The sequence below is a fragment of the Crassostrea angulata genome, chromosome 10, assembly GCF_025612915.1.
Source record: "Crassostrea angulata isolate pt1a10 chromosome 10, ASM2561291v2, whole genome shotgun sequence".
Lineage (NCBI taxonomy): Eukaryota > Metazoa > Mollusca > Bivalvia > Ostreida > Ostreidae > Magallana > Magallana angulata.
Genome location: NC_069120.1, coordinates 10,999,577 through 11,024,890, shown reverse-complemented (window position 1 = coordinate 11,024,890; position 25,314 = coordinate 10,999,577). Strand labels below are relative to the sequence as shown.

General features: G+C 34.4%; 2 protein-coding genes across 2 annotated transcripts; both read right to left on the bottom strand.

The window, feature by feature from the left end:
- Positions 1 to 1,948: 1,948 nt before the first annotated feature.
- LOC128165162 (uncharacterized) lies at positions 1,949 to 4,727 on the bottom strand. Its single transcript, XM_052829405.1, has 4 exons — positions 4,626 to 4,727; positions 3,286 to 3,342; positions 2,968 to 3,181; positions 1,949 to 2,429 (listed from the first exon to the last, which is right to left on the bottom strand). The coding sequence occupies exons 2-4, from the start codon at positions 3,322 to 3,324 to the stop codon at positions 2,209 to 2,211; spliced, it is 474 nt and encodes a 157-aa protein (XP_052685365.1). The 5' UTR covers positions 3,325 to 3,342; positions 4,626 to 4,727; the 3' UTR covers positions 1,949 to 2,208.
- Positions 4,728 to 5,372: 645 nt separating this feature from the next.
- Positions 5,373 to 25,242, bottom strand: LOC128165159 (VWFA and cache domain-containing protein 1-like). The gene is made up of 27 exons (XM_052829402.1): positions 24,693 to 25,242; positions 22,792 to 22,854; positions 22,420 to 22,568; positions 20,859 to 20,965; positions 16,996 to 17,134; positions 13,058 to 13,202; positions 12,726 to 12,870; positions 12,523 to 12,606; positions 12,162 to 12,299; positions 11,812 to 11,912; positions 11,452 to 11,584; positions 11,176 to 11,325; positions 10,947 to 11,070; positions 10,687 to 10,792; positions 10,488 to 10,566; positions 10,126 to 10,358; positions 9,511 to 9,698; positions 9,270 to 9,380; positions 9,024 to 9,146; positions 8,784 to 8,874; positions 8,514 to 8,678; positions 8,316 to 8,402; positions 8,076 to 8,191; positions 7,798 to 7,914; positions 7,553 to 7,698; positions 7,126 to 7,353; positions 5,373 to 6,913 (listed from the first exon to the last, which is right to left on the bottom strand). The coding sequence occupies exons 1-27, from the start codon at positions 25,026 to 25,028 to the stop codon at positions 6,522 to 6,524; spliced, it is 3,996 nt and encodes a 1,331-aa protein (XP_052685362.1). The 5' UTR covers positions 25,029 to 25,242; the 3' UTR covers positions 5,373 to 6,521.
- Between the last annotated feature and the right edge of the window lie 72 nt (positions 25,243 to 25,314).

Genomic DNA, 25,314 nt, shown 5'->3' with positions numbered 1-25,314 from the left:
GATGGGGGTCAATTCCAAGGTCAAGGTGAAATGAATTATTCCATATGGCCCTTGACGCTTCGGTGTGGATGACAAAATTGGTTGCGCGAGGAGCGAACGTATATGTTACTTTATTTGATGTACATATGTAGTAGAAAAACATGTCTGAATGCACATTAATTTCAAGCAAATGCTAACTTATTTATCATAAAAAATATACCATTTTGTATGTGTCTACCTATATAGGCATAATGTGTTTGCTATATCCATATTCCGTCCTTTCTTCCGTCCGTCGAACTCATTCTCAAAAAATGCTCAAATGCTCAAATATTTTCAATAAAATTCATAGATATACACATTGCGATGCCATACATGTCATGACGTGTGTAAAAGCAATTCAGCAATAGTCTCTGTCGTCTTATATAATGAACTTTCAGTCATTTACCACGACTTGTGCCCTTGCTCGAGCCCAGCGTTTGAAGAAACGTGTTAATAAAATCATATATTAATACATGTGAGAAAAATTAAGTAAAAGGTTTGATATAACTATAACTATAATTTGGAAAAATGGGGAAATATTTTTAATAATTGTTTATACCACCCGCTCTTTTATCATTTTCTGAATTCTCCTTGTTGAAGCTCAGATCAGTAAAGCTCACTTCAGTTTTTGGTCCTGATGAACTCGAAACGATCATAAATCATGCTAACGATGACCAGCAATTATTATAGAATGATCAGGTAATAATTCGAATGCTCGAAGGGAAAAAACACAAAGAGAAAGTGTCGCTAGATCGCCCACGGGCGAGTTTCCCAAATTTCAAACACGCAACCTGTTAGCGTACATTGTATGAATTTAAAAAAGACCGAGAAGTGGGCATCCCATCGTGGTCCCGGGGGCGCCGTGTTACATTGGTACAATCTGAGATAGACAATCACTAAGCTTCGATTAGTACAGGATACCAAATCAATGTCCATGAACAAATTACAGCTTGCGGCATGGTAAGGGTAGACACCAACTTACTAGAGTAGATCACTAGAACATATGTTAAACAAATGTCCATTAGTATTGTGGTTAGTTCTTATGTTAATTGACCTTCTTGTTGAACTGCAATTCACCAGAATGGCACATTTTAGACGGGGGTGAAAGAAATGGGTTTAGACCTTTTCAGATCTTCCCTCTTACTTTCCTTTCCAAAAACCTGGTAATTGGCATGGAATATGCCCATTTTCTTTAAAATTTTCATATTAATTAATAATCAGACAGAGAATATCCATACGGAAATGGGCAGATTATATAGATAAGGAAACAGGAATCAATTCTGTTGATTAGTGCGTCAAAAGTACCGAAGAAAAATACATGTACATCTATTCTGTGGTAGAACTTACACATATTTTAGTTTAAAAAAAAATGTATATTAAAACTTAATTTTGTCGAAAGGCTTAAGCGAGCTTTTCTGATCAAATGTTTGGTCGTTTCGTTATAATTTTTTTTTTACTTGTTCATCCTCTTCTAACCAAACTTTAACCAAACTTGGTGCAAAGCATTCTTGGAGGAAACGGATTCATGTTTGTTTATATGAAAGGCTGAATCTTGTGTAGAAGCAACATGAGGTACAGTAGATATAGTTACATGTAGTTCAAATTATGATCCGCTGGGGTAAGATACATGTAAGGCCACAATGTGGGTTGAATTTTTACAAAGGAATATATAGAGAAAACATTTCAAAACCTTCTTCTCAAAACTAAAGAACAAAAGCGGCTTCATATTTAACATAAGAATAAGCGGAGAAAAAAAAAATTAAAAAACTTTTAAATAAAATCTGCTCTAGACTACTAAATTGATAGTTTTTATTATTTGAGCTATTACAGCTTATTTGATCAGACTTTTAGTTATTGTTGCTCAGGTGAGCGATTCTATGACAACTAATACCGATGCTTTAAAAACTGCTAATTAAAATTTAAAATAAACAAATATAAAAATCATTTATTTGGAATTCAATTTTCTTTTTAAAAAAATAGCATTGTTAACGAAAAATTGAAAGTTAAATGTACTTTACAGTAGAAATTCAAACGATGCAAGATTGAAATTTCACATCTTTAAAAGTAACAAAAACGATTATGGAGAATTGCCATATCGTGCTCTGGGACAACCCAGGCTTTGTTGTGACGTGCTCAGGGGGGATAGCACAGGCAAGCGAGCGATTGAAATCAGTGTCCATAGTCCCCGTTCTATTTGACTGACCAGTCCATCATCACAGAGTATTCATCCTCGTCGAACTCGCCCTTGGTGGGGCTGGGTTTGGTAAGTCGTTCCTTGAGAACACGGACTCGCCTCCATAGATAGCCGATAGCGAGGAGGGCAGTGATCAGGAGCAGGATCAGGATGACGATCAGGACAATGATGGCGGGCGACGGTTTGTGGAGAACAACGACGGAAGCAGACTGATGCCCTGTCACAATAGAAATTTAGACAGTTACAATGAGACATTTAGAATGAAGACTTTGTATATATCTCACACTCTTATTTTTATGTTAGACACAAATATTTTTTAACAGTAAGAATAAAAATATTATATTATGTCACAATTGCCGAGTACTTCAGTTTTATCCAGATATATTTAAAAAAAAAACCAACAACTGTTATGTATATTGTGAATTTAAAAAAAGTTAAATGATACATGTCCATTTAAAGATAAAGGAATCATTCTTTTAATATTATGAGGTGATCAATTACGGTTGGATTGATCAAATCCAATAAACCTCAAAGTGCTTTATGATACTAGATTTGACGCAAGACCGTATTTGATCACCTCATAATATTCAAAGAATGATTCCTTACTTCTGTTTATATAATTTTCAGCAATTATACGATTAAATATTAAAGTACTTATTGATGAAATGTATTGGACTATACAAAACCAAACCTATTCGTAATGTATCACAGACAAACATATTGGAAAATGTAAGTGTGTCGATGTCAAAACACACCTGTAGCACTATTTGATATATCACCAGGCTGTCGTTTAGGAGGAGGGTGTTCGGTGACTTTATAGACAGGGGTTTTGTCTAACAATACGTCCGTGTCCCCGCTCCCCTCGTAAACCACGTGGGAACTTCTCTGGACCGGAAGGAGGAGTTCCGACTGTAAATGGTCGTGAATCGTCTGCTGGCTATTGCGTACTCCACAGATTAAAGGAAGAAACTAAATACAGAAAGAGGAAAAAATCGTTCATTATTGACGCTGTGTGTGAAGAGTAATCGTTGTCCGAATTTTTTTTCAAATCGCCAATTTCTTGATCGCTATACCTGAAAAGCAGCAAACACTCCAGCAAATGTCCACTTCATTTTTCTCAAAGGAAACCCCTTTATAAAAAGAAATACTCTGTACATATATCAAGAGTAACAATGGAGCTTTGTGTATTTATTTCCTTGAATAGTACTCATTTTCCAATGCACGATATGTATTATGTGTTTTATTGTACATACTTATGTTGACTAATGACACATGTCAAACATGTATTCTCTCTCTCTCTCTCTCTCTCTCTCTCTCTGGCACAGACACACACGAAATTTATAGAAGAACCAAATAACATCGCAATTCCAAAATACAGTATTGTTTTACATGGTTACACAACATTTGCTAAGGAAAAGTTTTGGTCAGTGAAGTCGTGGGCTAAGTACTCATCCAAACAAAATGCTCTCGGGGCACCACACTAACATTTCTGATGCCCTGGGGAAAGACGACTCGCCGGTGTTTAAACAGATATCAAAGATAAATGACTTGTCAATGGGTGTCTGTACCTTGATTACACAGAAAAAAATTAGTCAGTGAATTGGGAAGATACTTTAACATATTAGTCTAAGAACAGATTATACAAATTTTACAAGGTTGTTTTTTTTTTATTTGAAGTGAAGGGTTTCTTGTATGTTAACACGTTTTAGCTTGAATCGTTTTTGCATTAAAACATATTTGTAAGAGAATTCGTGTTTTGTAATGGGGAGAGTATTCAGATTATTCAGACACCATCCATCCAGCTTTGTAAAGGGACACAAGAAGACCGAAAAGTGGAGCCGTACGACGTACAAGTAAAGAGGCATGCCTGGTAGTATATGTACCACTCACAAAATCATAATCGAAAATGCCATGTTTTCAAAACTAAAATATGCATTATGATTACTGTTATTTTCCTCGCAAGAGTGAATTGTCACTCATATACTGGAGAAGGGCGCGTATAGATGTGTTTTATTTACATCGGTTGTCGAGCTGTCACTTGCATTCAGTGGCATCCCTCACCTGTAGAACATTTCCTGTAGCACATTGGAGGACTTGTACTAACCGAACATTTCACGTGTTAATTTTAATTTCGTTTGACAAGAATAAGCGCCATATTTCCTCCTTTACTGTACATTTCAAGTCTCTCTTCTCTTATTTTTTTTCTGGCAAATATACATGTTTATAATTATTTATAAAAGTAATGTAGTTAGCGTATGTATCAGCAAGACCAAAGTTTCACGCAATAGACATAACTTAATTATCTTTGGTTCATCAATGAAACAATAAAATTCTTGGGGGTGGGGTTCAAATAAACTCAACCAAATATTAAGAAAAAATCCAGTTTCGATTAAAAAATAAAAGCCAGCTTTACCTTGGTGTTGAGAACCGACCCTCACGTCCTTTGGTGACTTCCGTTATGCAAATGACGCGAGCTGTCAACGCCAGAATTGTGACATAATGTTAGCGAGTCAGAATGTCAGTCAAAGATGCGCAGTTCTAGAACGCACACAAGTACTCTCCCTTGTCAAAAAAAATCCTTTAATATAGAACAAAGCCTATATTCATACCCTCCTAATGAAAAAATAACTGGATTTGATCATTACCTAACTCACTTTCATGTAACATGTAATAATTATCGGTATTTTCGATTCATCTAAACTGAAACCTTTTTGAGGATATAAAAAACAAGTAAAGAGTTTGGTATTTCTTTAATTTTATTACAAATTTTTCATTTGTTCTTGTACTCAATGCAAAAGAACTGCACTGTGTGATGATACACTATGTATCAATGTAAATTGTCTATGTATGATGTATCAATGGTACGATGCAGTGATACATAATGTGTCAGAAAAGGTTTGGTTGAAAGAGGGATAACTCTTCATACACACAACTATTACACAAAATGCAAGGTTCATTATAAACTTCATTTCAGTGTGGTAAAATTGATGGTTTTTTTTTTTTAGATTAAAAAAACTGTATAAATAGGTAAAATGTAAAAATTGATACATATATTAAATCTAGATGCAATTCAGAACACAACTCTATGGTATTAAACTATAAATTACAACCTTTTATAGTAAAACATAATTTTGGACTTTAACATGATTTTTCTTATATATATATATATATATATCACATGCACACAACTCAAACACACATCACAGGCAATAAATAAACAGTTCAATATAAATGTTTGCTGCAATTTTATATCAACTGTTTTTCTTTATATTTTACACATCTATTTTTTACTAATTTTTTTTAAGGTTCACAAAACTTTTAATAATAATACCTTCTACACATACTTTGCTCATATATATAAGACCAGAATTGATGGAATGAATTTGTTTCCACTGTGAGATGTTCCTTTGATTTTCATTATCTGCAGTACTAAATGTACCAGATAAATGCACCTTATTATTCCTCTATCAAAATTCTACCTCAGTAATAAATCAGTTTTCTATGTACATTCACATTGTTGTCAGTTCATTTAATAAATATCTATGAAATTGATTGACTATTACAACCTTGTATTTACAGCTAAATGTATAAAAATCCCAGTGCAAAATAAAGGAAAAATACAAGAAATTGCTAAAAATCTTTAAAGACTATAAAAAAAATCAAAAATAAAAATTTCAGCAGCTAATAAAATGTAAACTATCTCTTTTCATTGTGCATAAATGCACACAATTGTTTATATGAAAGTCCTTAGACACACAAGACAAAGCACTTATAATGGAGAAAAAACAGCAGCACCCACAATGTTAATTGATCAGCACACAATCCCTGAATGAAACCATTCTAGCATCACTGGCCAGTACACAATATTTACGAGAAGTCATTTCTTCAGTTTAACCATTTCACATTGCCCTGGAGGTCAAAGTTCAAAATTCAGTCATCTCCAATAAATCCTGAGGTTAAGTTTTCTTTCCTTGACATTGAATTTATTGCTCTGTGGGATTTTTTTTTTCTGTGGCACAGTTTGAACAAAAACAATTGCGCTCCGTCTTACTTTCACTTTCCAGTGTATCACAATCACATAGTTACAAATACTATGTTTGAAAAGTTCACGTCAGCCTCCACAAATCTGCACCAACAGAAGAGTACTGATGTTAGGCTTCAAATGCACCAACTTTTGAAATAAAATAATCCTTGAGAAATCACAGTTGAACAACTGTCCAGTGCATTCCAAGTCCTCTCTTCTTCCACTGAACAAACATTTAGGTTCAAGAAGAATTTTCAGATCTACAGAAAATGCACATGTTCATAACTAATGTGTGTCCACCATATGCACCTGAACATTAGCTATGACACTGTTAGGGTGTTCAATAATGGTAGTCTGAGGGGGGATGACAGTTTGTTCAGGTATGGGTTGATAGTACTTGGGAGGGGTGGGGCTCCGGCTCCTCCTGTAGTGACTGGGAGGGGGAGGGATTTTCCCTGGTGTATTTTTAACAACACTGAGAGATCCTGGTTTGTATCTCTCCTTAATCAAAGGTTCAAGGCACGGCAGACTGGCGTGCTCACTGTCCTCATGAGGAGTCATTGTGCTGTATCCGTGATCACTGTCCCCTCCGGCGGGCCGCCGATACGAAGTGTTCACACGATACGGTGATATGCTGGCAGGATTCTCAAATGTTGATAGAACAAAATTGGTATGTCCTGAAAATAAAATGAAATAAACACTTATTGACCTTCCATATTGAATCTTACTGAATTTTGAGAAAGAATTTTCTCCAAATATAGACTAATTTGAATTTGGTGATGAAGTTTAATAGGTAATGATTGATACATGTGTAATGTTTAAGTTTCATCGAGATTTTCAATAACAACGACAATATCATCATATTGTCCACTGAATCACAATTGATTACCTGCAGCAATGTCATCTGTGGGTTCTGGTGGCTCCTCTTCATAGAAATGAGACATTCGGTTCTGGTTTTCTGGTAGGTTATTTATGTATTGGTGTGAACTCCGGTGGATATGATGTCGGTAACAGTAAACACCCAGGGCCAGCACCAGGAAACATCCCATGATTCCTCCTGCTACAGGGCCCACCGGGGTGCTCTTCATGGGCATAGGCTTCTCCTGGTTAGCCATGGCTGAGGATAGCAAAATAATAACACAGCTGGTGAAAGTCTTGGCTTTTTTCATTACATGTCTCTATTATTCTGAACGGATTCAAAAATTTGTCCATCAGCAAAAATATACATATAAAAGAGTTGAGAGGCAAACTATGTACTGCATACATTTCTATTCAAAGAAAATAAATCTAAAAAAGTTGTTAGGACTTTGAGATACCTCTTATTTCATCTCCGTAAGGTGAGACTGCCTCCTCCACCCCACCAAAACATCTCCGCTGGTCAGCACAGTAGGGATGCTTCACACTGGCCAGTCCGTGCTTCTGTCTCTCACACCAAGCACACCCAATGGCACTGATGCAGTCCCTGTCCACCAAACATACATGTATACCCAGTTAACAAAGTGTCTGCACAATTATTTTGTTAATTCAACAAATGCAATTAAAAATTTTAACAGTTTCTTACAGTTTGGTTGCAAGCATGCTGCATTTTGATCGATGACACTGTCTGACATCATCAAATGGTGGGAAATTTAAATGGATTGGAGTCTCTTTCTCTACTTCATGACTGCATGAGGGATTTCTGCATTAAAAAAATGCCAATAAACAATTAAGGCTCTGTTGACAATTGTCGAAGCTTAAATGCTTAACTTTTTCTACAATCCATTTTTAAAAAAAACATTTAAAAATGCTTGTTCTCAGTATAAGATTACTCTAGTGGATTAGTATTGTAGGTGTGTTTACCTGTCATCTTCCTGCAGTAACTCCCCAGTACAGAAGTTCATATCCAGAGGACACTCACATGGACACTCACACACAATCTGCTCCATCTGGTTACAGTTCAGACACAGACGGTCCACCTGTATCACAAACAATAAAACACAACACTGTAGCTATGTTACACTAGTTTAAGAGTACCACTATTCAAAGTAACCATCAATGATCTCAACAGTTAACTTAAATCATAACGCCATGTTTTCTTACCGTGCTACAAGGGCAGAAAGCAGTGTCTGTGTTACACGTATGATTCACAATCCCCAGAAATGAATTGGTTCCAGGAATATGAGTGATCTGTAGAGAAACAAATATGTAAAACATTGTATCAGTAAGTGTTCTCTGTAAGGCACAGTACTCCTGCTAGATATCAAATCATATTTATTTAATAAACTTCAGAAATCCTACCTGGTATCTTGCGCAGTGTTCTCCATGGACCAGGTTGGTGAGTACGCCCTCCAGACTGGTGTTGAACTTGTAGAAGCGCTGGATGGTCCGGTCATTGTAGCTGTTACACAGGGTCTTCCTCACAAAGTGCTTGTGGTTCAGGATGTCATTAGCAACCAATTGTTCCTTTTAAAAGTAACAAAATAACAGTGTATTGTAATTCTGTTCCTCTTTATAAGTGCACTTTAACAATAAATTTGTAGCAAATTAGAGAATAGATAGCCAGTGTACCTTGTGGGTGATGTGCTGGACCACTTTACTGTTTGGTTCAATCAGTTTAGGATGAGCCACTAGATATCCCTTGTCATCCATAATGAAACATCTAAATCAAATACAAGTAACATGTCGTTAACTACATATATGAAACTTAATGGCTGATATTTCATAATTCTAGTACATGTACGGTAACTAATAAGTTAAACTTAAAAAAAAAATATAGGTGCAATAATTCAAGAATGATTGACAACTTACCTGATATTTTGGTGAGCACAGATTGGAATCACTTCAGACAGAAGCTTGTGGAGGAATCCCATGGTCAGGTCCATCCCCATCACAGCTACCACACGGTCGTGTGGACTGTGTAGGGAGGCTGGCCTATATAGAAGTCAACAAAAATAAATCAACAAGAAACCCAGCACAGAAATCAACTTAATACAAAACCTTTTCAGTGTAGGCAGTCAAGAGTTTTTATCAGAGTAATATTCTTTATGTACTTACTTTCCCTCGTAAATGGTGTGGCTGATAGTGGCAATGTATCCAGCTCCAAGAGTATCCAAATATGGTGGGGTTAATGTCACATGACCAGGAAATTCTTCTGCCCTTTGAAACCTGTCAACAAAATTGCCCATCTTGTAATACTTTTAATTTTATGATATGAAATTTGATCAGTATTTCCTCTTTATTATCTCAGAAAATGTAGTAAATGAAACAGTGTTTAAAGTAAGTCCTCATTCTTTACCAGTCGGTTTTGGTCGGATCAGACGTCTTTTCAATCACTGTTCCAGGGAAAGACCTAAACACTCCACTAGGTGTTGCCACATAGCGGCGTACAATGGATTCTTCCTGGTGGTTCATGTGGTGGTGGTAGCGGCGTAACCACTCAGTGTTAATTCTACCAGTGGCAGCAACATCATTCTTCACCTCAGTCTACAAAGTTATAAGATTTGTTGAATTATACACAATACAACTGACTATAAGATTAGATTCTTGACAATCATACCTATGATATAAAATAAAATATTTTGATTATGTTTTATTCATCTGTAATGAATACATCTACGCACATTGATTGAAAATACATGTACATGTATAAACAATGACAATTCTTTAGATGATGGTTTGTTTTCTAGTATCCTCTCCAAATCAATTGTGCAAATATAATTCATAATAAGTATTGGAGACCAACACTAAAGAACACTTAGCGAATCGTATTCAATTAAAATGTCCAAATTATGATGCATATGAAATTAGTGTAAGCTAGCTGTAGAAAACTTGAAACCAACTTAATTCACAAAGAACTTGAAAGATTCAAACAAATTCAAGCAACAAAACAAAATAATAAAACAGATCTCACCTTCAATCCAGGGTTTGTGATGAGACGAGTGTCATCTTTCAGATAAGCCACATAATTCTGAACCATTCTCTTAGTCTCCAAGTTGCTGAGGTGCTCAAAGGGGTCCAGAAAGCTCTTTGGGGACAGGAACACTGTACTAGTGTCTGAAGTGGCTGGCATGTGGCGATGCAGACACATATCATTGGGCTGGACCAGATCCAGGCGGTGATAGACCAAGTGTGGGTCATTGGACACTGAAGGAGAAAGACATTCATCTCAATCTAACTCTGCATATTCATTCTAAAAACCTCTTTTACTATCTCAGAAAACAGCACAACACTGACTCAATGTATAAATACAACAAGAGGTATATCTGTAAATACCGTGTAGATGTTCTAGAGTCTGGGTGGTTTCAACTTCTGTCAAAAGTTTCAGCACCACAATAAAAGTTGTGTTTTCAATCTAAAACAAAGTATGTAAATATTGCATTTTTATAATTGATGAAGAGTTATGAAGACAACATGATACAGTTTATATCTGTTTTTTCACATCTCATTACTGTCTTTATTACTGTGCACTTACTCTCTTCCACATGTATTTGGCATAAAAGTCTGATTTGGATGAATTGTCCTCTGTGGAATTTGTATTTCCTTTTTTATTGTGCATCAATCTTTCTCCTTCTGGCAAACTGTAACAACATAATCAAATGGATTTTATTTTTGATTTTATCGTTCTGGCAGAAAGCATAAGACAATTCCCAAAACTTTAACCTCTTGAAATAAAGATGACACATTAAAAACCTAGCTATTGATGAAATTTTGTGATATTTTGGAGGTTCTTACTTTAACATGTCACTTCTTATTCTGGCAAATCCATCCTTGTTTTCAAAGTGCCATATATCTGTGTGCATGGGCTGTATGCGAGTTTTCATTGGACGATTGAATGCTGGATGCATTATGGTATACCCTGGAAATAAAGTAGACAGTACATCAGTATTTCTTCATAATGACAAAACAGTGACTGTGATAAGTTCAGTGTTATCAATGACAACATTAATCCATTTAAACTTGCCTTCTGTTGTGATAAGGAAAATGTATGAATTTAATTCTTGATTGTAATAAGTCACATCTTGGACAACATCCTCCATATGTAGGTCAACTCCCATGATTCCTATCAGTTCTTTGCCATGGAAACATGGCTGGCTTATACTCATTGTGAGAGCTGCAAAAATAATGAATCTAAGTTACACTCATGCAATTTTAAGGGGAAAAAATCACAACATTATTTATGATCAATATCCTGTGGAAAAAATAAGAAATTAAATCCAAATTTCATTATAAAGCTTACTCTGATCTGCCATGTCCATGTAAGGGAGGGAGAAGATGGGTGATTCTGGGGCTGACTTGTTGAGGGGGAGATAAAACCTGCCCACAGAAACACTTAGGTCCTTGGTAGAATTAATGGTCACCATCATTCCCGCCTGTAACAGACATTTGTTCACGTTAACAAATAAAACATAATTGATATACTAGTACTGCAGTTAGATGTTCAATTTAAGAAATTATCGGATTATTCTTAAAATTATCTACAAATTAGATCTGAACGGTCAGAAAATTCCCAGACCTTTAAAATCATTAGAAATATAATATTTATCAAATTTGATTTCAACAGTAAACAAACAACCATTCTTGTATTTTCTCAACTTACAATGACAGGCTTAGGACTCTTGTAGTTGACTTCATACTTCAGGAAATTCTGCTCAGCAATATCTTGTAAAATGCTCTTTTCAAACATTATATGCTTTCCATCTGAAAAAAGTTTTGGACGTAAGTTATGAATAGAAGTGATCATTTTTCATTTAAAATTTTGAAGGCAGTATTTTACATTAATGAGCAAAAAATGCTTTAAAAATATAAATGCCCCCATAAGACAATATTTTAAAAAGTAGTGAGTAGACAAGCAAAGAATTCCCAACACTGATTAGACAATATTTTTCTCTGTCTAGAGTATTTTGATCATTAACCTATTGTTTTAATACTTATTTAGAATCTACTTGCCATCTATGACAGCATATGTGTTAATGATGACTCTGTGATCCAGACGACCATTGTGTATAGAAATGGTCTCCATGATGTCTCGTCCTTCCGTCAGAGAAGACAACAAGCCTCGACTGATGTACAAAATCATGGCATTCTCTGTTCAAAGACAAAAGCAAGATAAACTTTCCAGCTACATTTTTATTGAGGAATAAATTTTCATTTAAGAATATCAATATATCAAACAATCTTAAAATAAGTAACAGAATCTGGAGTCATAGCAATCAAGTTTTGATTTAATTTGGTCAAAATTTATGAAATTAGTTATATCCCATAGTAAGTTGCATTAACCATGTTACAGATGGTTTATCAGATATCCTACCTATGGTAACTCCTTTGCTCCTTCTGATCATGTTTTCTATCATCTCAAAGGCAGTTTGAAAACCAAGAGAATGGTTTGTAGATGCTGAAATACAGAACATACCGTATGTACTGTAAGTTGATTTATCATCAATATAAAACAGAGAAGATGATGTAATTTGTACATAATATTGTTAGAAAAATTTCTGCTGTTTTTTCCCTTACCATCTTCTTGTTGAAGGTTATCCACAAAAGAACTGAAAAAGAGACTAGCTTCAAATGTAGCAGGGACCAATGAGTTTGGCAAACATGAGTCATCGCTTGGATCTCGAGGAAATGAGGGACGAGAAGCTAACCCAAACACAGCAACCTGTAAAAAGACATACTCTTCCATTACTATATTACTTGTGTAGCTATCACACAGTGCTCATTAAACAAAAAAATTAAAATCGAGAATCTTCCATTACACTATATCAAAATTCATATTTGCACTTCCTGTTTATAGATATTTGTTGGAGATAAAAACTCTTGCCTGTCTTAAAGTTCTTTTAACTTACTCTGTCTCTCTCTGACAGGGAATTCAGGAATTGCTTGGCTATCCCCTTGGCTGTTTTTAACTGGTTACTACTGAGTGAGTTTCCATGGTCCATCACTATGACGACATGTTGTGGCTGGGGCTGAACAGTGGCCAAGTACACATCACTGTAAAAGTAAACAATCAATCGACTGTGATACAGATCAACAGAATTTGTGTTCAAAATGTACAGGTAGATAATTCTAATAAAATTATTCTAACATCAAATAATGACTTCAAGCCATTTGTTTCTTTACAGAATTAAAAATGATTTTTTTTTTTTTTTTTTAATTTTTTTTTTTTTGGGGGGGGGGGGGGGGGGGGGGGGGGCAGAGGTTTTGTTATATATTGATATACATATGTAAAATGCTTGAAATGATTAAAATTATAGAATGTTAATGATTTCTGTTTTGTTATTTATGAAATGTAAATTACTTTTTTGTGAGACGTCACATCTCCAAAACAAAATCAATGAAAACTAATTTCTACCATTAACACCCCATCCCTTTTTGGGAAAAAAAAACTTCAAACAGGAAAAAACTTCAAAAACAGGTATATCAATGGTGTTGAAACAAATTAAGTTCTGTGATGTGTATTCATTGGCGTCTTATGTAATCCTGTCCTTGTCAGACACATGCTTTTCATTTTCTCTCACACAATAAATATTTCAACACTTTTCCACCCATCCTGTTAGCTTAGTGCAACATGACTTCTTTGACCGACAGCCCCTATATTTGCTTTCCTTTCTGCTGCACTATTAATTTGGATTGTAAGAGCTACATCAAAGATGGTTCTACTCTCAGAGATGTTTGATTGTGAGGAGCAGGATAAAAAATACTCCTTTTATTTCAGGCAACAATCAAACAAAATATCAAATAATACACATAATTGCAGTTCTGACTTTGCACTTGCTTCCATCGACCAACCAAAAGGTTTTTTGAAGTTTGTGACACACATGTTTGCTTTCAACTACATCAAAGCTCCGGTGTTTAATAACTATTTGATTTATATTTCCAATAAACTAGACTGGATTTTTTTCTTTATTTTCAGGTTCAACCTTGTCAATCTTTATCTCCTCCACTATAACCAGCAATCAAAGGAAAATTTCCACTTTGATACCGAGTTCTAAATGCAAAGCTAAGAATTATGGATGTAATTATTGAACATGCACACTGCAGGTAGTGGATTTACATGAGCTTGTGTTGAATCTAGTCTGTTTTATGTGGGCCTCGTTTCACCAAACTCGATTTATATCATTTTCTCTCCTCCCATATCCCTAATGCAGGGCTACAAATCATGATTGTAATTACAGTCTTGCATGTGATTGTCTCATACATATCTCACAAGTTGTGCAAATGTTGCTACTCCTCATGATGTGAGTGTTATTTTATCAAGTCTCCCTAATTTACTCACTTCCTAAAATACCCTACTCTCAGTTCTAGTTTTGTTTTATGTTATCCTGCATGACTTTCAGCACTCTTCCATCCAATATGCATGCCAGCTATATTTCTGATTGTCATGCAAATTTCAAAATCATGAGGCCTGCTCTACAAAGCCCATTTCCTCTGACAACCACCAGCAATAAAAAGTTGGTGCATTGAAAAATTTATTTCATATAATTTCACTTTAAAGCAAAAAAAAAAAAAATTTCAAACCAACCCTATTTAAAAATCAAATAACTGGAACGTTATGTCGAGCAATTCATGTATGCTTGCTATTGGTGACCATCATGTGTGACCCATTAAGATGGAACAGAAAAAGGTCCAACAAATAGAAAAGAACCAGTTTATTCACTTGTACACAGGGTGCTTTGATGGAGAAAAAAATATCCAATGTATAATTCATGAATTCTGACACCAGAGGAAATATTTTTTCCTGCCTGATTTCTTTAGAACTCATCAAGGAAAAAGCTATGGAGAAGAGAGGCTCTGGCTTGTGAAGTCTCTACCCCCCTGGTGTGAAAGTTAAACATCATCCTGCTGTTAGCAGGCCACTTTCTGATACAATCGGCTCAGCGCCATGTCAAGTGCTGCTCTTTGATAGTTTTGAATACTTATATTGGCTGATTTTATGCTAGGTAATCAGGCTTGCTTCTGCTGATGATCCCAAAAGATTGTTTTTGCCTCTTTGGTTGGAGAATTGCTTTATACTTGGTTAACCTGTCTAGATATTAACTTTCATCATTGGCAGGCTAATTAAATGCTCACTACTGATAGGCCAGATATTCACTGACTCATAATAAATTGATGTAGCGATCAAAATAAATAGGAATTTGGATAATCCAAGGACAGAACAAATTTAAGAAAATTGTTAATTAGTCATAATGCTTTCAACAATTCATATTTTAATTAATATTTTTGACTCTTAGTAAAAAAATATATTGATGCATTGTATGGGAAACTAGAGGAAAGTTGCAAATAGTTAAGGATTGAGGCAGGTAAGTGAAAATATTGAAATGAACTAGCTTGTTTATTAATCATTATGCTTTCAATAATTTATATTTCGATTAATATTTTTATTCATACCATCATTCCCCCTACCACCGCCTAACCCCCCCCCCCCCCAAAAAAAAAATCCACAGAAACTCAATATCAAATAAAATTCAACGATAATCTAAAGGCTAGCCCTAATAATTTATTTAAAAATTTACAATTTAAAATGTCTCCTCAATGTCCCTTGGATCATAAATAATCAATTATGGAATGAAAAAAAAAAAAGCTTGCGTCAGGAGGACCAATACACTTTACATGACCGTTCGACCCTATTCAATAAAATTCATTTGATAATAGCTTTGCCACGCTCTCTCTTTTTCTGCATAATTAAAAAGAAAAACAATTTCCAATTTTCCAATATTGTTGATTGTTGTACATATGCTTCAAAAAAGAGATCCAAATTATCAGGTTTGAACAGACATCAAAGAGAAACGTCCATGTTTAAAATTCGTATTATGCTGGAACACTGCCGCTTAAATGCAGTGGGTTTACAGACCGGCTTTGATGTTTAATTACTCTTTTATAGGAGTATGTACATTGCCCCCTTCATTCAGATACACAAAACTTATATCAACTTCCAGCTAGTTCAATAAACAGTTTCCACTTTGAAATAAGCCAGTCAAAGGAATACTGGGATATACACTGAATAAACCAAACTGTTTCTTGTTTACGTTACAATGAAAATAAATGTAGTTTTGAAGATCAAGAAAAAGCACACAAAACTCGGGGTGCTTTGATTAGCGGTTTTTTTAGACGGTTACATAACATCTGCACAATGGGTCAATTTAAAAGGTTACTTCAAAGACGTAAATTTTGCCATTAAATGTCGATTTAAGTTGTCGCGTTCTCATCCTCACACACTAGCTCTGCCTTCAGAACCACTGTTTATGTGCCTGGAAACCAGACTATGTTTTACAAGTCCAAGCTGGGTAGTAAATATCTTGTATATAAAATGTCTGCTACATTTCCTAACTCAGAAATAAACTGTCAAACCCACAACTACTGTTTTCCCCAGTTACCTAGAAGCAATTTCATGCTACATTGTTATTCTGAAGCTCTTTTGGCTGAGCGCATTCAATAGGAATTCTACTGAAGGCAGCAGACCCTTATGTTGTTTCAGCAATTCTGTCTACACACAAGACAGAGACCAATTCTACAGTAACTCTGCAGTGCTCACTGAACATCATTCAAGATGTTTTTCAAGTTCTTATTTATTACACCAACTATATAAATCTAAGAATTCAATATCTGACAAATGAAAAATCATATGAAGATGTTTCTCAAGTATGACCACTTACAAACTTGAGATGAAATTCCATCAACTACAGTGTATGGAAAGTTTGGTAGCACTACAGCCATCTTAATTGGTCCTAAATTTCCTAATGTAAGTCTAAATAAAGGGTGTGGGTCTTTTGATTGGGTTCTTTACCTGTGCCTGATATCATGAGCCTGGGGACAATTGTTGAACCAGGTGAAGGCATTGGCTGGGTACTCGGTGTGGACTCCTTCCACAGAGATGAAATACTGCCACTTCAGTCCAGGAAACAGTTTCTTGTTATCCTTCCACACTGTCAGAAAAAAGGGAAAGATTACTTACATGTACTGAGATATATACAAAACTATGTTAATATATAAAATTTATAGTGTCTTGTTTAGTCACGAAGGTCCATAGGTCCATCAAAGGAAAATTGTGTACGTCATTTACTCATCATACATCATTGTGTTTACTTCAATATTGCAGTAAGGGAATTATTTATGAGCATGCAACTATAAAGCAATTTCATGTTGATAAGACTTTCATCATGAATTCTGTAGAGGAAGACTGCTGGTGGTTAGCCATGGTAAAGGTGAACCAGACAAGTCACTTGATTTCTGCTGGGCGATCCTTAGTGTGGCCGCCGACAATGATCTTTTATCGGACCAGATAAAAAGACGACTTATTCATACTTTTCTTTTTTTATTATGAATTTTATCAGCTTCATTTATCAGGCCTGTGTGAATGTAGAACTCATCCAGCCTAGACTCTGAATGAGGGGCCTTTCATTTACATTTTTCGTGAAATAATAACATTGGTTTTAGGGGCTCCATTCACACTAGAGGTTTAAAAGGCCATCTGGACAGCTCAGGTACAACATTATATGTTTGTCCCCACTGACCAGGGGGGAATTTTAGATAACAAGAATGCAATATCATACCATTTTAAATTAATACCTCAATTCCTCGAAACTAAAGACTGTTTCAAAATTTCAATATTGATCAATTTTTCTAGCCATTCATTTACATATAACAACTGAAATTTCTAACAGAAATTTTATTTACCTTAAAAATCAGAGCTTAGTCTATTGAATTCTGCATTTCTTTTAATCTAGCTTTTCTGTTGCATGAATTGCATTTTTTTTCTACTTGGAGAAAATAATACAAGTTTAAGAGGTGATGAAAAAATCTGGACAAAATTAACACATTTTCTTGAATGAGGAATCTTACAAAGTACAAGGGGGAAAATCTTAATTTCGCACAGATGTGAGAACACTCCAATTGCAGGTATTATAGGAGAGTATCATAGGACTGGTAAAGCCATTTCACTGATCTACAAAAGCTCCCCCAAAGCCTTAAGAAGCTGGGATAATGCTTGCCGTTTTATGAGATCCACTCAGTTAGCCAAGCAGAACCTTGCGGATTTAATAACAGGCAATTTGCTTTAAAACACAACCCATCTACTAGCATTTCATAAACCTGTGCAAAAAGGAATCCTAGCTTAGAAGCATATATCAGCCAATTTTCCTAGATCTAAAGATGTTCTATTTTAATGTGCATGTATTTCTTTCACCTTGTGACCCTTCACAAAATAGTTCACATAAAAGTTATCGTCTATGTGCCTTGGCTCATCACACACACACTGAGGTTTCTTAAAATCACGATCACAGAAGTAGATACTCATAAAAGTATTGAACTTTTTTTCTCACTTTATTTAAGTTAAATTTTCCTTCTCTCTTGTGTTCTCCGGTTATGTAAGAAGGGGGAAATGAGTAAGTAGATTGTATTTAAAAACAAGTGGTTATCAAACCATAACTCATGTACCAAAGCCACATGAAAAAGTCAGTATTTGTTTAATGAAGGAATCCTTTGAGATTGGGGCTTGTTTGACATCTTGAATGCATTAATACAAGTTTTTGAAGTACCTGTGAACATTACCTTTGCTCAAGAAAAACAGCTGTTTTTCCCCACATGTGCAGCACTATAAAGTGAATCTGACACCACACTTAGACTAAAAATTGTTTTTGATGATATGTAGATAGGGTAATAGACTAGATACAAGCAAGATAACAACTACCTACTCTACTGAGCTCAGTCAACAGTTTTTTCTTCATCAAGGAATTTTCAGTTATATTTTATATTATGATACACACAGTAACAACACACAACAAAACAGTTACAAGACTCTAACTATATGAATTATAGGTATCTGTGCTTGCAATATAACAGAATCAAGACATTCTTTGCCCCATACATCAGAATCTGGCCTTTTGTCAAAGGCTGTAATATTCACAGCCAAAATCAACCAAAGCATGAAAAATGTCCCACTATAATTGGAAAACTGTCCATAAATCTGGATAGGGCTGTTGGGTTTTCGTTTATGCCTGGCCTGTTTTACACAGCATACCACCATAGCCGTGGATTGCTAGGCAGGCATAAAACACGGCCCCCTATCTAAAGTAGCTGGGGATGTTTGTGCATTTTGGGGACCAAATCAACTATAACCTTTGAAGGCAGACTTTACATTGAGTAAGACTCTGCATAGCTTTGCAGCTTTTATCATTCCATTTCTCTTTCTCTCTCTCTCTCTACTTATTTAAATACCGGTAAATAAATATATACATTCCATCATTTTATTATAATGTGATCCACAGGTCATGCTGAATGCATTTCTTGTATATAATACATGTAATTAAATTTTTGAATAAAAAGCAAATAAATCATTGACTAGTTTCATGGTCGATAGAAATGTGTATGACAAAGTTACAAAATTGTATCTCAGTGTTAAAGAAATAATACAAGTCTTTTTTTCTCTTTTACAGAAAAAACCTTTTTCTAAAACAAATTGAGGCTCTCTAGGGAAGGCAATATGACAGATTGATGGATAGAGGATTGTGTAATATTTCACAAACAACTTTGTCAAGACGGGCATTTGAAATGATCAAACAGATTTTTCTTTATTGGAATGATCTAAAGTGTGTAAACGATACTGTTTAACTTTCAAAAGCTCACAGAGGGCTCCCACTACTCGCCTTGCAATAAGATCAGCAGATACTAGTGTCAAAGGAATCATTTCAATAAAACTAAGGAGTCTTTTTATCTCATTTCTCATTACTACATGTAAAATCTTTACTAGACGATACCCAATGTCAAAACCTGATTTAACACAACAAATTGCTTAGTTAGTACACTCCAACCTTGGGTTGCTTAATTATCTTTTAAATATGAGCTATGACTGTACATAAAGCGAACTGGTCATGTTGTTCCTTATGAAGCTAGCTTTTTTTGGTCTTATTCAAGAGAGAAAAGGGGACTGAGGTTCAATATCAACTAACAAGAATGCAACCCAGTTATAAACACAGTATTTGAATCATTAGAGATATGTTTAGCATTATGAATGTTGAAATACAAATTCTATTCACCACATTCAGATGTTACAAATTCCACATTCTATTTAAGAAAGATACCAAAATAATTTACACTTATCTCAGGGCTAGCTTTCTAGGATTAACAGATAATATCGATATGAAAGACTTCAAGCATCTTAGAGAGCATTAATTACATTCAATTACAAAATCTTATTTTTAAATCTTCACTAAGATATATCTTTAAATCTTCACTAAGATCTTTGCAATATCTAGTCAAGGACAACTTATAAAGTTGGCATAAAGAGGGCTCTAAGTTGCCCAAAACTAGGACCATTGAAGGCCTCTTTTCCAATAAAAAAGGTACCTTTTTTTTCCGAAATGAGTATTTTTTTTTCCCAATCATCCTTAATCCATAAACTTCAGAACATATATATCTGGATATACTTATATCATATCATAACTGTATTTACTTTTCATTTTTTCAGGTGAATAATGAAAAAGAATTAAGTTAATAACAATACAATAGAGAATCAAAATATGATGACTTTAAAGATAAATTTTCCATTATTTCCCCAAAATGCTGCTTTTTTTTTTCATTTAAAATCTCCACCCTCCACCCCCAGAACCAATATTAGAGCCCATAATTCAGGGAGAGTTTTGTGGTGCCTACCTTCTGTCAACATCCTGCCTGGGTTGAAGGCGTTCTCTCGGACATTGTCTGGATAAAGATCACAACTGGTTCTCTTGGAGACTCGACATCCATACTGGTTATCCTCTCTATAAACAAGAAACAAAATTCTAATATCACACTACAAATCATTTAAACTTTGAACACTTAACTGTCTGGGACATTTGTTCTATAAATCTGTGACACTGGCTTTTGCATTGTACATAACGTAATATTTATGACTATCATATACCCCAATTCTTTTTGTTGATCATAAAAAGAAACTGTATTTTCATCGAGAGATGGGAATCAATCAGTTTACTTAAGTTCATTGATAAGGAAATTGTTGTGATCGTGAATATTAAGATATCATGTTTGATGCTGTTTGACTCCTCTTTTCAAAAATAGCCATTCCTTCCAATTATAAATCCTTATATTTCTACAACCATTCTTATGATTCAATTATAAATGCTTAGTTCTTAACGCAAGGCACTGTTAATGTACATAATCACAGGTATTATGTTCATTAGAATTTATTTATTCACCCACATTAGAATACAAAGCATTATCAATTCAACCTGGAGGCCAATCTATGGCAAAACTTGTCAAAAGTGGTGTAGTTTCTATCTCTTCAAACGCTCTGCCTTCTTGTTTGAACACACATTTTATGGTAATTTGAATATTGATGGAATATCTTTCTACCAATTTCTCCCCAAAGCCAAATTGTGGGCATTTAATCAAAAGTAGAAAATCAAAGCTAAAATCACTTTTCCTTTCCAAATTATTGATAGATTTATTCAAATTAAGACTATTTAGATGGCTTTCATCTCATCTATAGAAGATATCACCAAACTGCATTTTACATTTTTTATTCCAGGCAACCAGTTCATTTTGTCCTATCCTTCCTATTTGATACACATCAAAATATCAATATCATTTACATACAAACACTTTGAACAAGAGCTGCTATCATGAAAGATATTGGATTTAAATCCCATTTTCTACCGCTCACAGGTAACTCTTGGCCGGTAGTTTGACCCAATCCTCGGGCCTGACCGTCAAAGGAGTTATTGGTACAACTACAAAGAAGCCAGCCAGGTGATTGTTTGCTTGGCCATGAGAGAACCAATATTGCGGGATTGAATTTTTTGTCCAACACTCCACACAGATAGCGTTTGATCTACCTACATGTACTCCAAAATGGATAGATCTGATGTCTAATGAAAGAAAAACAGACTGGGTTTTAGTCATTCCTTTTCCTATGAAACTTTGTTCCATAAACAGAAAAGGAATTGCCAACTCAAAAGGTGACATACCCATTTGAAAACCACTTTCTTTTCAACAACAAAAACAACTCATGTAAGAAAAAAGAAAAAAAATTCCAGACTACATGGGTTTGGGATGTCTTTGTTGATCTCTCTCGATCTCTCTCTCTCTCTGAGAGAGAAATCAGAGCAGTAGAAGTAGACAAAACATTTCTAAATTCATGTCTAAATTTAAGTCCTTATAAATAAATATCAAAATTGACATCACTCACAAAACTATAGACTGATAGTTAACTTACATAAACTCCTGGTGTGGAATCATACAGCAGCTGATGTTGCTATTCATGGGGTTCTTAACATGGAACCGGTACATGTTTTGAACAGTGGCTTTGTTGGTTTGTAAAACTTGAATATAGTTTCTAAATCTCTTTTTCAACCGTGAAGCAATCTGCAAATGAAAAACATAAATGTAAACATACATTTCTTTAAGAGTAGTCTTTTATTTTTAATTTTTTTTTTTTAATAACTATGTCCACATTACCAATGTTGATGTAAACTGATCTTTGGACAATGATTCAGAAAAGATTTTCAACATCATTTGATAGAAACACTTCTCTGTACCATACTTAAACATGATATAAAATGTAATAATTTGTAGTTATTGAACTCACTTTCTGTAGTGTATTGATTGGATCATGATTTTTCTTCTCATATGGCAATGAATCATAAATGGCCTGTAAGTAAAAAATTTGATGCATAAAACCAGTAAATACTGATATATTGGCATTTGAAGAATGAGTTTGTAAAAAGGTATTAGTAAGCGATTGATTAAACTCATGAAGAAAACCTACTTCATGATAGATATGGTGGAAACACTTGACATTCATCATAATCTATCAAACAGAATATTCAAATGTTAAAAAACCCATGGATATACATGTAGATGTGCTTATGTGTGCAATATTAGTTTTCCCAATTCTGTTGAAAATAAATTGATGTATCAAAAGACTCACATTAAACTTATTTATTTTTTGACACTTGATTATTAATAATTTTGTCTAACATTGAAAATTTGATTATTTCCAGGGAAGGGGGCGAGGAGTACATTTATCTTCAGTATCTTGAGTATTTTAACTTTGAATGAGTTCATTCATTTACAGTATTTTAACCCCAAATTAGAGGTTTAACCTTGTTTATTGAACTTTTGCAATAATAGTGCAACATATCGTTCTGAAAAAAAAAAACAACAAGGAAAGCTGCATAAAAAGCTGCATTGAAAGAACTTTAATGCCTGTACTATTTTAAATCTACTCTCAACCAATATTTGCCAATAGCTGCCTTGAGCTCTGTGTCAACAAAATCCCAATTCCTCAAGGTGTGACAATTGATTTCAATAATTTTATCTACAAAAAAGAGACCCACTTTGATGAATGATTTGAACAGTATTGAAAACTTCAAACATTAAAAAATCTTGTCTTAATACTGGCTGACACCTATGAAGAGGACACCTTGTAAGCATGCACTGAGGATCTGTCACTTCATAATCAACATTTCAGGACATTATTTGATTGTATTTCACTGTGTGAACTTCAATCCAAAAAATCTTTTTAGTGAATCAGTTTATATGAGGAGAAACACACTGTTATATCTTAGCTTTTATAGAGAAATCCTTTCAAATAATTCTACATAAAAATACACATAATTAATGATAAATTGTTTTCTATGTATGATATATGCAGTTTAACTTAAGAAAAGCACACTGGTACTAAATCATTAGGAGAAATTTTCTTTAAATCTTTTTTCATCCAGTAAATCTGATGATTCAGGTAATAGTATTTTGAAAAACTGTTAAACCTTGAAGCTTAAAGAATGTTCTTTGAAAACTTATTTGACTTTTATTAAACAAATTGATACCATTTAAGAGAAAAAACAGAAAAAGAGTCAACTACCGTGATATAACAAAATGTACATTCACATTTCCATACAATACATAGTTTTCGTTTGTTAATTCCATGAAATTAATTCAGAACTGAATAAATCAGGGTACCCAGAGAGCTAGGGCACATTTACTTAAATTTTAACATGTAATTGTAAATCAACTGTCTCAATCAAAACTGAAAATTTGAAAAATATAATGCTGTACTAGGAGATTTTGTAATTAATGCACATAAATTTAATTTTTTTTTATTAAGTGACAAGTGTTCAAGTTAATATTAAAAGGGACAAGATTATCAAATATAAAATATTGAAAGAACATGCATTTTGGAAATCAGTCTAGAATTATGAGTACACTTTATTAATAAGACCTCAATGGTTTAAGTTTGTTGTTCTTTCTATCTTGTGCTGACCTCGGTATCGAGTGTATTAGTAGCATATATTGTTATATCAAATTGGTTTAATAAATAAAATTGCAAAATACAACATTAAAGGTAAAAAAATTCATATGTTACTTAACCATATACAATTGATTTTTTTTAATTAATAAGAGGTGATTTATGCTGTTTAGTGAAAAGCTAAAAAATAATTGATAGAAGTTAGAACAGTTTGACTAAAATTCACAAATCATACAAACCTGCATCTTGGTTATTCCAATTTCTTCATTACTAAGCCACCTGAGTCGAGCTGAGAGTTTTCGTGCTTCGTGTTCAATTTTGATTCCCCCAAAAACTGTGGGGTTGGGTGTCTCTTGCCGTGTGTCGGGACTATACCCGTCATCGCTGGCTCTTGTATGCACATGATCATGATGATCATCTTTCTCACCCAAGTTTCGCAAATGTAACCTTCCAGAACTTAAATTTTTTAACCACTTCACATTTTCGGACACAGTTTGAACATCAAAAGTGAATATAAACAAATAAATCAATACACACAATAGGCTTCGATTACATTTAGGTCTACAGGTCGCCATGTTGAAAAATGCGCTGACCTCTCCACATGCAAAGCACTGTCAAAATTGCACCCAAATGTCATGATTCATATTAGCGAATTTAATGACCACCGAATGTTTCCATAATAACCAATCATACCCGTCCAATTACTGTATGTTTATCCTCCAACATAGAATTGTGTTCTGATCGGATGGGGTTCGACTGTTCTCTGTCATTAAATTGCCACAAACGTACAGAGCTAGAACTTTGTTTAGCTTTTAGTTTCGCAGTCGGTGACCTAGATATTTTTTAGATTCGAAATCAATG